This window comes from Spodoptera frugiperda, chromosome 14 (genome assembly GCF_023101765.2).
Source record: "Spodoptera frugiperda isolate SF20-4 chromosome 14, AGI-APGP_CSIRO_Sfru_2.0, whole genome shotgun sequence".
In the NCBI taxonomy this organism is placed as follows: domain Eukaryota; kingdom Metazoa; phylum Arthropoda; class Insecta; order Lepidoptera; family Noctuidae; genus Spodoptera; species Spodoptera frugiperda.
The window spans coordinates 8,399,457-8,415,588 of NC_064225.1; the positions used below are offsets into that span (position 1 = coordinate 8,399,457).

The 16,132-nt window shown below is 39.4% G+C and overlaps 1 protein-coding gene and 1 non-coding gene across 11 annotated transcripts in view; one reads left to right on the plus strand and one right to left on the minus strand.

Moving 5' to 3' along the window:
* The window catches only part of LOC118279065 (uncharacterized), a 595,270-nt gene that overhangs the window by 70,618 nt on the left and 508,520 nt on the right, over nt 1–16,132 (plus strand). For 9 of the 10 annotated variants that reach the window (XR_007705937.1, XR_007705938.1, XR_007705941.1 and 6 more), the window contains 12 exons: nt 123–198; nt 513–904; nt 1,269–1,301; nt 2,228–3,193; nt 5,711–5,834; nt 6,296–6,404; nt 7,038–7,242; nt 8,220–8,446; nt 10,045–10,236; nt 11,636–11,783; nt 14,639–14,855; nt 15,609–15,832. Coding sequence is in view for 5 of the 10 variants with exons in the window: in XM_050698333.1 (XP_050554290.1) it covers nt 123–198; nt 513–904; nt 1,269–1,301; nt 2,228–3,193; nt 5,711–5,834; nt 6,296–6,404; nt 7,038–7,242; nt 8,220–8,446; nt 10,045–10,236; nt 11,636–11,783; nt 14,639–14,855; nt 15,609–15,832 (2,913 nt within the window). In the remaining 5 variants the exon portion in view is untranslated. The remainder of the gene's footprint in view (nt 1–122; nt 199–512; nt 905–1,268; nt 1,302–2,227; nt 3,194–5,710; nt 5,835–6,295; nt 6,405–7,037; nt 7,243–8,219; nt 8,447–10,044; nt 10,237–11,635; nt 11,784–14,638; nt 14,856–15,608; nt 15,833–16,132) is intronic. The other variant, XM_050698334.1, reaches the window with a different exon arrangement.
* Trnag-ucc (transfer RNA glycine (anticodon UCC)) lies at nt 10,906–10,977 on the minus strand. Its single transcript has one exon. It is a non-coding gene; the product is annotated as a tRNA-Gly (tRNA).

Below are 16,132 nucleotides of genomic sequence, written 5' to 3' on the forward strand. Positions count from 1 at the left end.
AATACAAAATAAGTTAGGGGTAGTACTTGAAGATACAAAATTAAAAATAAAGCCAGTAGAAATGTTGTATTGTAATATCAATCTTATAAAGATGTGTTATAAAGTATAGAATTGTGTTTCAGGTGTCGGTTGGCGCCCCAACGGTTTGACAAAGGAGTGTAAGAACTTCCCAGTGCTGGGACCTGCGGTCGATGCAAAACTTTAGTTTATGAACTTATAATTATTACTTACATGCTCCCAAAAGATAACTACAGTAATTTACCACACCGTACTCAGAGTTAATACGTTATTAATTAGGTAACTTAATAACTTTGACGTTGAAAAATAAATTAATGTTACTATATTCAACTTAAGCTAAGTTCCCTTTAAGCAATTGTAAATCTTGTGTGAAGACATTCCGTTTACTTATTTTGGTTGAAATATAATTTTCTTATTTTCTTCTATATCTTATTTTTGTTAAAATATAATTGATTTTGTTCGTACTAATAAAATGCACAATCTAAAATGTTTCTAGCAACCACACAAAAAACCGAACCACTACCGGAGCCAGAGCCGAAAGCCGAACCAGAACCTAGCGCAGAACCGGAACCCAGTCCAGAACCGTCTTCGGAACCGGAACCGAGTCCAGAACCGAAATCGGAACCGGAGCCTACAACAGTACCGGAACCGAAACCCGAACCCGAACCTAGCTCAGAACCAGAACCGTCTTCGGAACCGGAACCGAAACCGGAACCGGAGCCTAGTGTACAGCCAGAACCGGAACCTACTAAAGCACCAGAGAATGATAATAGGAATAAGAGAGTTGCCATGCACTCGCTTGATGGGTTTGACTTCAAAAACCTCGGCAATGACGGCGAAGTCACGGTGAAAACTAGTGTGTCGTACCAAGTGTCCAGTTCTAAGGGTGAGACTTTTATTATTTTATTTTATTTTATTTAGTAACTTTATCCAGAATCACTTTGATGTGGCATAAATAACTTAGAAATTACAAATTACAAGTTGTCAAATACTGTGAAATTTTATATGCCTATGAAGATTAAAAAAAACCCTGATGATTGTTTTAAAGCACTTTTTTTAGTCATAATTATTTTGATAGCTAATAAAAAATACCAAACATGATTACTTTGATATTTATTGCTTTAAAGGAAGCCTGTCGAAAGCTAAATTTGCGCTAACGATGCGTCCATACTGCATATTTGATATTAAGGATTAAGAAAATGTGTTAATTTTCTTTAAAATCTAAATAATATTCTTAAATTCCCTTACAGGTCGTAAGAAGCGCGCAGTAACGGAACCCACGAGTAAGTGTGTCCCAGCTGCACTACTAACCACTGCACCACACGCCACACGACGCTGACAGAGCCACACAGCCACACCGCACATACACCTATACTTACTTACTTATACCTTAGTTACAGCAAAACGCCAACATACTAACTAACGGCAATATTGTATGAAATGTTTCAACGCTGCCTGATATGAAAACAAGCCTACATTTGTCAGTTCTGATATGTTCTGTAATTTTATCATAACTTTCGTGAGACACACCAAATTAATTATTATATTATCGGCTTACTCACGTAATTGTTTGACGAGGAACATGACTAGCTTCAAGGCATGCTAGAGACTTCATGAGCACCATTCCGCGATACACGCGACATACGATGCGGTGATTGTCGCGTTGCTACTCGGCAATCTGGCCAGCATGGCTCTAAATTAGTCGAGATCTTAGTCAAACAGTTACGTGAGTAAGCCTATAACATAATCATTAATGATGTGTTCTGTATTTAGAGAAATATTTTCTATCCAACTGCATCGCATCTCTTTAATAGGTGCCGATGTGATTTAAATTTTAAAATCAAAGAATATAATGACACGGTGTTCCTATGCCAGACATATTGTACCTACACGACAACAATGCTTATTATTCTATGTCTATACCTACACTCTTCTTTTCTCTGTAGATTTTTCAGTAATGACTTCTATTTTAATTGTTTATTAGACACTTCTGCTCATGCACTTTATAACTATGTAAAATACAACTCTCTATAATATCTCATCTTCTTATCTCCTATTGTGAAACGAACTGGTTAAGAAAGATTACAAATACACGATAATCGAAGATTTAATACTGTATTTGCCACTGTTATTATAAATCTTCTATCAGGTAGCGACGAAACAAGCTGTGTCTGTATATATGATGCTGCATGATCAATTTATTTTACAGATTTGGATACAACGACCACTCATATGTCCCCTAAACACTCCGTTGTATCCACTGAACCGTCAGCTTCTCCCGAACCCACTTCCCAAACACAACCGAGTCCCGTAACCACTGTCAAACCAAAACCTAAACCCACAACTAGACCAAAGTTCAAGCCAAAGTCTAAACAGTTAGCTGAGCTCACAACTACACCCGAACCCAGTCCCGAACCGACGACGGTGGCAGAACCTAGTGCTGTCCCTGAACCTACTACTGTACCCGAACCTAAAACGGAACCGGAACCGAAATCGACTCCGGAACCGAAATCTGAACCCGAACCTAGTACAAAACCTGAACCTAGTTCTAGTCCTGAGCCCGTGTCTAGCCCTGAGCCTGCTCCGGAACCTTCTAGTGAACCTGAACCGAAACCCGAGCCTTCTCCTGAACCTACCCCAGAACCGAAGTCCCATCCAGAACCAACTCCTGAACCTAGTGCTCATCCAGAGCCTACTGCTGAACCTAGTTCTCAACCCGAACCCAGTACTCAACATGAACCTAGATCTCTCCCAGAACCTAGTACAAAACCAGAACCAAGTCCCGAACCTACTCCTGAACCTAAAACCGAACCTGAACCTAAATCCGAACCCGAACCTAAGGCGGAACCGGAACCAACTACGGAACCGGAACCGAAATCTGAGCCAGAACCTAAATCAGAACCCGAACCCAAATCTGAACCAGAGCCTAAATCTATACCCGAACCGAAGTCCGAGCCAGAACCTAAATCTGAACCGGAACCGAAATCGGAACCGGAACCTAGTTCAGAACCGGAACCGAAATCGGAACCGGAACCGAAATCGGAACCGGAACCGAAATCGGAACCGGAACCGAAATCGGAACCGGAACCTAGTCCCGAACCTCATCCCGAACCCGAACCCACCGCAGCATTGGAACCTGAGACATTGCTAGTGAAGGGACTTAAAGACGAAGCAGGTAACGCCACAAGCTTTGCACTATATTACACGATCATTGGTATACATATTTTTATATTGTAATGTCTTTAAATTACTTATTATTTAATACTTTCATAATATGAAAACACATAAATTAAAATTTATAAAGTTCAAGTTGATTAAGAAAACTAAAATTTTAATAACTTAACAATTTATAACATCGGTGGTTGAACGGCTAATTGATCTAAACGATATTTTTTTGCGATATTAATTAATTTATATATATATTCGGAATCGCCGAATTATTCTCAATATCGCAAAAAATGTAACTTAGATCAAAAGTAGCCTCTTGACCATCGATATCAATACCGTAATGTTTCATTTTTGATACTGTCAGCTATTCCTTACTTCTCTTTTATTATGATTATACATTTGAAGTCAATGTCGCGTAGTAGTTATTAAATGAAATATCAAATTCAGTAATATACCAATGAACGTGTATGTAAATATAAAGTAGATATATCTGTATAGCAATTCGCAGCACTTGTCAATAATTATGTAACTTAACACTATGTGTTAACATAACAATGTAATATGCTTGGTTGTATGTGAAACGAGTGAGATAGCGTGACAGACGGATTGAAAGCTAACGTTGAATGAATGTGGAACTTTCTAAGTGTAAATTGGAGACTTAACATCTATTACTGGTTTCATTACCAAAGGGTTTTTATATTTGTAAAAGGGAAAAAAGCAATATAATGTTAATGTTGAATATTTAATTACTGCAAAATAATAGGAATGATGACGGGGTATGAAAATTGAAAATCTATTAACTGATGACAAAATATTAGTCACTTATTTTTTTATTTTATCAAATTGTTATCTTATAACTTAAACTTAAATAAAACGTATCAAAGTTTAGGAGTGGGAAGTGACGTCACGGGATATTTTAAATCGATATTATAGGCCCCGTTTATAACTTGAAACCAGTCGAGCACGATGCATTATAATTTGAAAGTCTCCAATTTAAACTTTCTTCTAGTCTTGCCTCTTTATCTATCTACTTATATCTATCTCACTTCATCTTCATCTCAATTCTTGCATGTTGTCTTTCATAATATTTGGTTACGTAATAATATAAGCTTATAATTTTCTGCTTTAATATGTTCTTAGCTTTGCCGGGCTTTGGGTGCTACCACGAATCCGATCCTTATCTCCCATTCCTTTAATTTCAAATTACTTCAACTACTACCTAATTTTACTATCGGTTAGTCTCATTAATTTGTCTGTCTATTGGTAGATTTGCTAGAGATAGAAATTTCACATAATCTTCATGTTTTGTGTGTCAAATTTGTATTTCTAGTAGGTGAATCCAATGATAGATAGGTTTTTGAAACTAGCTATCTTCTGTGGACTTCTATATAACTTTTTCATCATAGTACGTTATAAATACTCGTATCTTTACCACGCTCTAGTTCACTCACTGAATGAGAGTGATGTAAATAGTTCATTCAGTAAAGAGTGACGAGTTAAATACGTACTATGCTATGTATACTATTTTTTTCTTGATTTTTCAGTTATCTCTCTTGTACCTAATCTTTCTGTCTGTTATTATAACTGCTAGGTTATTCTGTAACTTTCAATTTGAACTTTCAAAGTGTGTTCGATCGCATTTTGGCTTGTCATTGGTTGAGATTATTATCATCACGGATTCGGATCGCGATCAAATTTACTTCGATAGTGAATGCCTGCAGGGTTGATTCCCGCACGGAGCAACACTTTATGTGATCCATAAAATTGTTGTTTCGAGTCTTAGTGCCATATGCATGTAAACTTGTATATATGTTTGTAAAAGCACCCACCACACTGGAGAAATCTTAGAGAAGGGGCACTTCTCTTAAAGGGGGGCTGTTTAAAAACTAAATTAATGTTACAGAATAGCCTAGCTGTTCTAATTTCTTGTTTCTATGTGTGAATGAGTATTAATACTGGGTTTGTTATTAAATATGTTGGGAACTGTGAACAAAACCTTTTTGGGTGAACTTGGTTAAACCGTGGGAAGATGTGTTAATGTTCAATGGAGGGGAGTTTCTGGGTGTTGTAATATGTATATATATATTTGGGTTTTCTTAATAATGTGGTTTGAATAACTGAGATGTTGTATTTATATTTGTTTGTCTACAAGTTATGTTGTGAGTTAGTTGTTTATTTTTTGTACTGTAAGAATCTGTATTATATATCTCTTTGTTAGTGTTTATATGTATTTTATTGAATTTTCTTATTAGTTTTAGTTTCTTTAAATTTTTTCAGTAGTAGTATTTCAATGCTCTAGATGTGTTTGTTTTCTGTAGTTTAATTTATGTCGATTTAACTTTGTATACTTATAGTTAAGGCTTACTTAAGTATTATCTTTCAAGTACCTATTTGTAAAGATCTTAATGTTCGTTAGTCTTAAACTTCTACTGAGCATTCTTAGGTCTGTAAAAAGTTTCTTTAAACTAGGCACTTCTATATCTTCTCCACGCATTTTCATAAAACTGCAACTTGAATATTGTAGGTTACTTCCCCGCCCACGAATACGTACCGAAGTTCGACTTCAACCCGATGGACTGCACCGACATCGTCATTGGAACCGCTAAGGGCAACTACCATAGAGTGCTCGACTATTATACTAGAGACAGGTGAGAATTACCACGTATTTATACATTTTTTATTATTAGAAGGCACTTTTCCAATTAAATTCAGGGTTTCAAAATCAAACTTAATATTTTACATACGTACTTTGAGAACCTAATAAAAAAATCAACGTTATTTTTGCTCAAATTGCTACTAAAGTTGATTTTAAACAATTTCCACATTCATTCCAAACCATAAAAAGGTATTTTTGAAATGAATAAATAATAGTCTGTCCGTCAGTGAAGCTAGTTGCTCGTTCCAAATTGTAGCTTCGAATGGAGAAGAACGAGTAAGAAACTCCATTCGTTACTCTTCTAAAAAATACATAGTTTCACTGATACTGAAGTAGCAACACATCATAACACATGAATAAAAATATTTAGTATTCGTACCTAAATTCTAAGTATATTACAGTAATGTTTATCTTGAATGCCCAGTTTAATCAATGTTGATGAAACGTTGGCAGGTCGACGCCCCGAGTGGACACGTTCTGGGGCGGACACGACGACATCACCGCGGCCTCCGGCTACGAGGAGAACGGAGTCACCACCATCATGTTCCGGAAGAAGATCAAGGTAATTGCATTGGCAATTTGGCACTGGAACTAATATGAAAAATATCGGTAATTAAGTCTTTGACTGCCAATAGAAAACTGTTGAAGGCAAATCCTCCGCTAACGTCGGTCACCGGGGACCACCACGGCGTTCAATGTGTTAAAAAATATTATCAGGATAGCAACGCAATGTCATCGCCGCGCCTGGCACGTTACTCATGCATATAAGTCCCGGTGCGACTTGATAGTAGTAGAACTTTTCTCGAAATTGTTCATGTTAGTCATTTGCGTATGTATTTTGTATTTACGTACGGATTTTTCAATAGAAACATCACAACACTTGCTAACGAGTCTTAGAAATCTGACAGAATAAGAAATAGCAGTCAGCACATTATAAATCGCTGATTAAACATCACGTGGTACTTATAATACTCTTCAGACAAGTATCTTTAAATGAAGGACTCATATAAATCTTAGAATTAAAACTTGACACGGGATATTTACCATGTTTTTAAATTTTTATGAGTTTCCGATATTTCGGCACTGTTGCAAGCGCCATGATCACGGATAAACTGTTTATCCGTGTCAAGTTATAATTCTAGTGTTAGTGACCATGTCAGTTTAAAAACTTATATAAATCTTGTAATTATTCCAGGCTAAAGAGCCCACGGACCACTCGATAGTGGACGACAACATGCACGTGATCTGGGCGCGCGGCCAGGAGCCGGGCAAGTACGTGCACTCCCCCCCCTCGGGGCTGGAGCGCGGCACCGCCTCCGTGGGAGACTTCTACAGACCTGACGAGCTGAAGTATCATGGACATGGGTCGCAGAGAGGCGTTGCTACTATCAATTTCTTCGGTGAGAATAATTTTTATTACTACAATCTCCAATTTCCAATCTCCAATCTCCAATCTCACTTTCAATCCCCCAAATCTCACCCCAATGCCTAGAAAAGCCCGTACAAGTAACATAATGGTAATCTGCTATGCATAATTCTAGTCTACCAGTATTTAGAACCGCAATTGAACAGTAACTTAACCGGAACCGAAATTCTCACCGGATCCGTAACCAGAACCGAAAAGAAAAGAAGAACCTTTATAAAGCAATGTATTCAATTCTTAGTCTTTAAGTTAAAACATTAATGTTAATTCTATAATTAATTTTGTCATTGTCATTCTGAACATAAGAATAATTTGTTATCGTTATTCTGAACATAGAAATAATTTTGTCATCGTCATTCTGAACACAGGAATAATTTTGTCATCGTTATTCTGAACATCTATATATTAATACGTGAAGCAAAAACTTTGTAACAGTTTTTACGAAAATTGCGCGGACGTTGGAGCATAAAATTTGGTACACTTATAGTTTATGTGTAGGAGAATTGCGGAACGTTAATATTTATCAAAAATAATGCTTATAAAGTACATTAAATCAATAAATAAAACATTACACACACATGCATAGTATCTGATCGTATTTGACAAAACGTCAAAATCGATAGACATTGCGATGATATTCTTACGTCTCATATGAAAAGAGTTTTATAAAAGAGTTTGAGTTAAATAAAAATTATCCTTCAACATACGTTAAGTGGTATTGTAAATTAAATCATATATGGTCGAATTTCGGCCACTAGGCGACCACTAGTAGGAATAATTTGTTATCGTTATTCTGAACATAGAAATAATTTTGCCATCGTCATTCTGAACACAGGAATAATTTTGTCATTGTCATTCTGAACATAAGAATAATTTACTAAGAAATGAAAATTAACAAAAAAAAAAACATAATTTTACACCTCAACTAACTAAAAACCAACCACAATTTTCCAGAGGAGACAAAGGTATCGATATCAGGCGGCATCCTCCCCCTGCCCGACAAATGTGGGGGGCAGTGGCGTCTCCCGGCGGACTGCGACCCCGCCAACAAGACGTGTGACTACGTCGCCACCTGGGAGTACCTCGGACAGAAGCGAGGCAAGGACTCTGTGCGGTTCACTATATCCACCAAGCAGACCAAACATTGGACCGGGATTGGGTTCAGCGATAATAAGAAGATGGTAAGTTCTGATACAAGTATTACACCCATAGTTATGTTTATCCCACCCAAAACATAAATGTGAAAGGCTGCCAAGTTCGATAATATTGGAGTGCTTCGCCTATAAAGGAAGTGAGATCTAAATAAGTACCAAGTTCCATACACAGACCTCAGTTAAAAATGATATAACTTGGCATGTTTTCATAGAAAATTATATACTTGACTCATTGCGTTTAGTAGGTTTATAACAAAGTGTGTGAAAACTTGTAGACATAGATATAGACAGTAAAACAAACTTGGCAAGTTTTCACACTGCTAGGGAGTGGAACTCCTTGCCGGAGTCTGTGTTTCCTGTGGGTATAACCTGGGTGTTTTCAAGGCCCGAGTGAATAGGTTACTTATGGGCAGACGTGCTCCATCGTAGACCGCATCATCACTTGAGGCGAGATAGCGGCCAAACGTCGACCCATTTAACGAAAAAAAAAGAAATGTAATTAGCTATATAAATGTAAACAATGCTATAATATCAGTTACTAGTGTCAGACTGAAGCTTCGAATTCATTGAAGGATCAATAATATCATCCCTTAAAAAAATATAAAAATGCACACCCACCCATCCGTTTCCCGACCTCAAATCGCGCGTAGTTTAATTTTCTCATATCTTAATTTTCAGTTGGTCTTGTTCTATGAGATTCATTTGATTTAGCTTTATTTTATTATCTCAAAAGAGTTTGTATATGTTTGTGAATGATCTTGAACTATTGTTATGTACAAACACTGAAGAATGTGTATTTACTAAAGACGGCAATAATTTGGATTTGGAAAGAGAAGGAAATATATTACTGGCCTTGTCGTTTTGGGTCTGACGTCATTGACATGTCATTTGTTTTTTTAGAATTGTTCTAGAGGCGGCAATAATTTGGATTTAGAAAGAGCTCACGATATATTTCTGGTCTTGTCATTTTGTGTCTGACGTCATTGACATGTCATTTGTTTTTATTTTGCGTTAGCTGACCCGGTGAACAGCTCAATAATGACATGTTTTATCTCATGTCACATTAAGTAAAGGCGCTTACAAAGCAGTTCTTAAGGGAAAAGAAAATAGACCATTTTAATAAATTAAGTACTTGCAATTTTATTTTTGTATTTTCTCAACTTTTGAACCTTACCTAAACTTTTGCAAATATTTGAAGGACAAAATTATGGTTAATTTTAGTTCAAATACAAATTCATATTATTTATTGCATAAATAAGTTTTAAGTTTCATTAGTTTATTTAAGTTCATTTGTCCTGATGACGAAGACATATAATTATGATTTAAAGCATCTGTTTATTTTGATATTTTCTTTGAATTTATTTTTTATGGATATTGAAATTAGACAATACCTTTTTCATTAATTATAATTGATTCCTTTTTAAAATTATTTACGTTAAATTTATCTTACTTAGTTAATTTAATTAAATAAGTATCTGTTTCTCTTCTACTATACTTTTACAATATTTATTAAATATGTTTTGAAATTTTCCATTTACTGTCTCTCTTCCCCAAACTTTTTAAACAATATTTATAGTATTTCAAACATTATCCATCTACATTTTAACCATTATTTCCTTTCCCAGTCCCAATCAGACGCTATAATAGGGTGGGTGGACGGCAGATCGGGCCGGCCCTTCATAATGGACACCTGGGTGTCGGGGTACTCGGCGCCGCGCGTGGACCCGCGCCAGGACCTGGCGCAGGAGGCCGGCAGCACCGTCGACGGCGTCACCACGCTCAGCTTCGTTAGGAAACGGAATACTGGCGATCAGAAGGTAAATTCTAATTAGTATCTAAATAAATATATTAACTAAATAATAATAATCACTATGGCTAAAATATTAACAACTTAAAAATACACATATACATAGCTTCACGCCTATCTCCTATGGGGGTAGGCAGAAATGGAACGCTAATTGCTACGATTCTCACATACCTCTCTCACTTCATCAACAGTCATCAGTCTTTTCATGTATGCTCGTCGGTACCTTGAAAGAAATTAAAACTAGCTTACTAACTTAGGGCGTCGAAAAAATAACCCTCATCGGAGTCGTGAGGTATGGTACCCAACAGACTAGCAACATTGCCACGTTGAATAGCAATGCTTACGACTCTAATCCTCTCATTGGGGTCATGTATGACCCCAAAATAGTCCAAAATGTGACGCGTGTTTGCCTACCCGTCAAATAGATAGGTTATGTGTGGACGATAAAAAAGTATTCAAGTGCATTTGATTAAAAAATAATTATCTTCACTATAAAGGAAAGTAGATTCGGTACTTACCTACAAGGAATAAGTATAGTGCAAAAAATTGCACCGAATATTCCACGATAAAAAAATTAAAAGAAACCATAAATAGTTCAAAAAACACTTAATTAAGGCAGGCATTACTGTATAAAAGTACTATCATGGTAAAAACATTAGAAAAATGTAGCAAAAACATATGCGTCGGCCGGGAATCGAACCCGGATCAACTGCTTGGAAGGCAACTATGCTGACCATTACACCACCGACGCATGTGATAGATGTCTCGAAATAAGTGTCCACTAACAACATAGACTAAGTAAATAATAATTTTATTCAGATTTGTATGATTAGATGCGAATTAAAAATAAATTGAATACATTGACCCCATAAATATACTGTTAATAATATTACTACAACACGAATTTAAAGATTGCTCGATAGAGATATAAGTATCTATAGCATTTTTGTATTTTTCTAAATAAAATATGATACCGTAACGCCTAAGTAGAACACATACATTGGTTCACCACCGCTACTCTTCCCGCGGGTGTCACAAGAGCTGATTATGGGACTATACCAATATTTTGTCAGTGACTAGGCAGAAAGATTTTATATTTTCTTGATTGTTGCGTGGGCTCAGAGGGCAGCGTTGACGATATAAGGTACCACCATATGTCATCCAAAAGAGTATGAATACTTTTACATAATAGCTTTAAAAGTGAACATAGATCGTATGAGATGCTGCTCAGTAAATTCGCCAGTTATGCCAGTCAGTTCTTATTATGTGCCAGAATCTGTGTTTTTCAAAGGATATCTTTAAGTCCCGAGTGAATAGGTTGCTTATAAGCAGACATGCTCCATCATAAACCGCATCATTGTTTACCTATGTACGAATATACCCTAATACCTTATCTAATATATTTCCAGGACCTGGGCTTCACGGACTCGCAGTGCCTGTACATGATGTTCATCCCGCACGGCGGCGGCTTCGACCCGGTCAACAAGCGCACCAGCAAGCACATGCAGACGCCCATCGTCACCGACGAGCGGGTCTGCATCAAGCCCTGCGGCCCTGGTTAGTTACATACATATACTTACTTATATTACCAGCAAGCACATGCAGACGCCCATCGTCACCGACGAGCGGGTCTGCATCAAGCCCTGCGGCCCTGGTTAGTTACATACATATACTTACTTATATTACCAGCAAGCACATGCAGACGCCCATCGTCACCGACGAGCGGGTCTGCATCAAGCCCTGCGGCCCTGGTTAGTTACATACATATACTTACTTATATTACCAGCAAGCACATGCAGACGCCCATCGTCACCGACGAGCGGGTCTGCATCAAGCCCTGCGGCCCTGGTCAGTTATATACATACATATACTTACTTATATTACCAGCAAGCACATGCAGACGCCCATCGTCACCGACGAGCGGGTCTGCATCAAGCCCTGCGGCCCTGGTTAGTTACATACATATACTTACTTATATTACCAGCAAGCACATGCAGACGCCCATCGTCACCGACGAGCGGGTCTGCATCAAGCCCTGCGGCCCTGGTCAGTTATATACATACATATACTTACTTATATTACCAGCAAGCACATGCAGACGCCCATCGTCACCGACGAGCGGGTCTGCATCAAGCCGTGCGGCCCTGGTTAGTTACATACATATACTTACTTATATTACCAGCAAGCACATGCAGACGCCCATCGTCACCGACGAGCGGGTCTGCATCAAGCCCTGCGGCCCTGGTTAGTTATACATATACTTACTTATATTACCAGCAAGCACATGCAGACGCCCATCGTCACCGACGAGCGGGTCTGCATCAAGCCCTGCGGCCCTGGTTAGTTACATACATATACTTACTTATATTACCAGCAAGCACATGCAGACGCCCATCGTCACCGACGAGCGGGTCTGCATCAAGCCCTGCGGCCCTGGTTAGTTATGTGGCGACACTGACAAGTGACAGTTGACAGATGACGGATGTCGCACTTAGACTATCGACGAGCAAATCAATGGATGACGTCACAAATATCCTGCATCGCACATATGAAGTTTACATGCGAATTAACACGGATAGAAAATCCCAACGAACAACAGTTGGGCAGAAAGCCCGCCAGGCATGATCACCTCGCCTGGTCGGAGGATCCTCCTTTGCTTAGGGAACTTTACTCTCTGTTCCCTAAAGTGGTGACCCCCGAGTGATTGAAAGCAACCTTCACGGAGCAGATCAGCACCGTCATCCCCATCGCCATATCCCTCACCCATCACTTCTCCGCTGAGCGGTAATTAAGTCGCAGCCAATTTGGCAGTATCCTCGGCCTCATCAGGGACCACCACACGCTACATCGAAGATATGCAGCCTGGTTCTTCCCTACGGCCTCATCAGCGTCTAGGCACAGCACTCTGCACACGGTCTGAGGACGTCTTCCTCCCGTCAACGCAGACGCCAGCCACTACGCACCTACCCTCGCAGCATCTATTCCCCGACTCACCGTGGGACACTGCACTGCGAGCTTCACTACTCCGACTCACTGGAGTATCACCCTGCACCGCTCACCCGACTCACTGGGCATTCAGCGGCACAGTTCCGACTCACTGGAACTAGGGTCATACTACACTGGTTCTGGCACCGCTCATCTCAAGCATCGACAGCCGTCTCAACAGGATCGACCTCCGGTCTTGGGGGGGAGTGATGTGGCGACACTGACAAGTGACAGTTGACAGATGACAGATGTAGCACATAGACTATCGTCGAGCAAAATCAATGGATGACGTCACAAATATCCTGCATCGCACATATGAAGTTTACATGCGAATTAACACGGATAGAAAATCCCAACGAACAACAGTTGGGCAGAAAGCCCGCCAGGCATGATCACCTCGCCTGGTCGGAGGATCCTCCTTTGCTTAGGGAACTTTACTCTCTGTTCCCTAAAGTTATACATATACTTACTTATATCACCAGCAAGCACATGCAGACGCCCATCGTCACCGACGAGCGGGTCTGCATCAAGCCCTGCGGCCCTGGTTAGTTACATACATACTTACTTATATTACCAGCAAGCACATGCAGACGCCCATCGTCACCGACGAGCGGGTCTGCATCAAGCCCTGCGGCCCTGGTTAGTTATTTACACGTTATTTACATAGCAGCAACGTCACGCCTTTTATCCCCGATAGGGTAGGCAGAGGTGCACATTACGGTGTAATGCCACTATACACTTTTCACCATTTGTGTTATAAGTCCCATGTAATAGAACCGGGAATCGAACCCGAGACCCCTTGTCCGACAATCGCTCTTGCGATAACTTGACCAACGAGGCAGACCTTATTTACACTTATATAGTTTTCTCCCCCATGGCCTTTTCACATCACATCAACAACCTAAGTGGCTACTGCTGACCAACGGCCTCTTCCCACACGGAGAAGGTTTGAGCATTAATCACCACGCTTGCTCAATGCGGGTTGGCGATTTCAAACTTATAATTAGAAATTATAAGCCCAGGTTTCCTCACGATGTTTTCCTTCCCTTCCTTAGAAAATACGTATAACTCGGAAAATGTCAAGTAGGTTCTTGCTATTGGTAGGTCTTAAACCTTCGGGCCACCATGTTTTTTTAATAATTAGTTACCAGTACCCTTTGCACGAGTTTGCTTAACGTTGAAAAAACCAACTCGACAGGCTCGAATAAACCAACCAATCAGAGCACAGAACTCGATCTCATCGATTATTTTGCAAACTCCTACTAAAGACTCCAGCAATGATTAAATCATTATGAATTGTTCATCTATTTAATTACGTCGATACCACTAGGGCGTCTTTGGAAATCGTTTAAAGGGTCCACACTCACACTCAAAAAACTGCAAAAAAACACCATCTAACCTCCAAACCATCCTTACACCTTCCACAGAACCAATCGAAGAAGAGATAACGACGGAACCAGTGCTACCGGGGCAGGCGTCGTACACGATGCTGATCCGCATCACGGGCCTGGCGGACAGCTACAAGCCGCCCGCCGCCGGCAGCAAGGAGTTCGACGAGCTCAGCAAGACAGTCGCTGACAGTCTCGCCGCTGAACTGGGGAAGACCAAGGGATACCACGCTATACTTGTCAATGGGTTTATGCAGTGAGTTACAATAAATTGTTTTTATACTTATTATGTCATAAATGCTGTTAGTTACATTGTGCATTTTTAAAATACATTTGTTGGTAACAATATCACAATAAATATTAGGACCAGGGCACGTTTTCTGTATTTTGGCAAGCAGCTTTTTACCTACAAACATTCCTTTTGAAATTAGAATAATAATAAATTGGACATCTAATAATTTTTGGAAACATCTGTTAAAGAAAACCTTCATTCTATATTTCAATTAGAGCTGAAAGGCATTTTTACGAAGGCAAAACCAAATAGGTTGAGTGAAGCTATGTAGCTCACTCCAAGATCTAGATTCCTTTGGACAAAGAGCAAGACATTAAATTGATAAACGAGCAAACGGATTACCCATAGTATGGTAAGCAATCGGCGCCGCATTCGTGGACATTCCCGATATGACAAAGAGGTTTTACAAGTGCGTTGTTTGCATTAGGAAGGATTAATTTGAATATGATAGATTCGTTGGGGAAATTGGTATGGATGGGTATTGTAATTGGGCCTCCGGTAACCTCACTCACACGACCACGAAACCAATGCAAGCGATTGTTTCACACCGGTTTAGCTAATTGATGTCGTGGTAATCACTCACATCACGAGCCGGCCCATTTAAAACCGAAGCCTATGCATCTGAAGTGCTCATTTACATCCATTCAACCTATGACACAGTCATTGTAAAACCGATATATTTTTAATCCCTAACTCTTCATCTTAATTTCCTTTCAGAAACGAAACAAAAGCGATAATAGCAGAACTGACCCTGAAATCAATAGAGTCGAACTCCATAGAGGGCTCGACGGGGCGCGCCCTGTCCTCCGACGCGAGCAACAGTAGCGAGGCGGAGGACGGCGCGGGTCGCTGGGAGCGCGCCGTGAGGGACACGCTCGCTCTCGGCCGCGTCGGGAACCTTAACGTCGATCCCGAGTTCTTGGTGTTTGAGCCGCAGAGCTGTGAGTAGTTTTTGTCTATTTTTGTAACGTCTTAACCGAAATATCTCTAAATACTTTGTAAATCGCTATCGAGTCCGAGACTCTTTGTTCGGCAGTTGCACTTGCAAGTATTCGATTAAGAAAGCAATAATTTTTTTTCATCGATATTTTAAAGAAAAAAATTGGTATTAAAGGTTCCAAAATGACTAAACCGATTTGACAAAATAGATACACTTTACAATCAAAAAGTTTTACTGTACGAAGAGTGATGTATTGAGCTAGTTTTTGCTCCGATATCCGAAGAACAGCACTTAAATTATC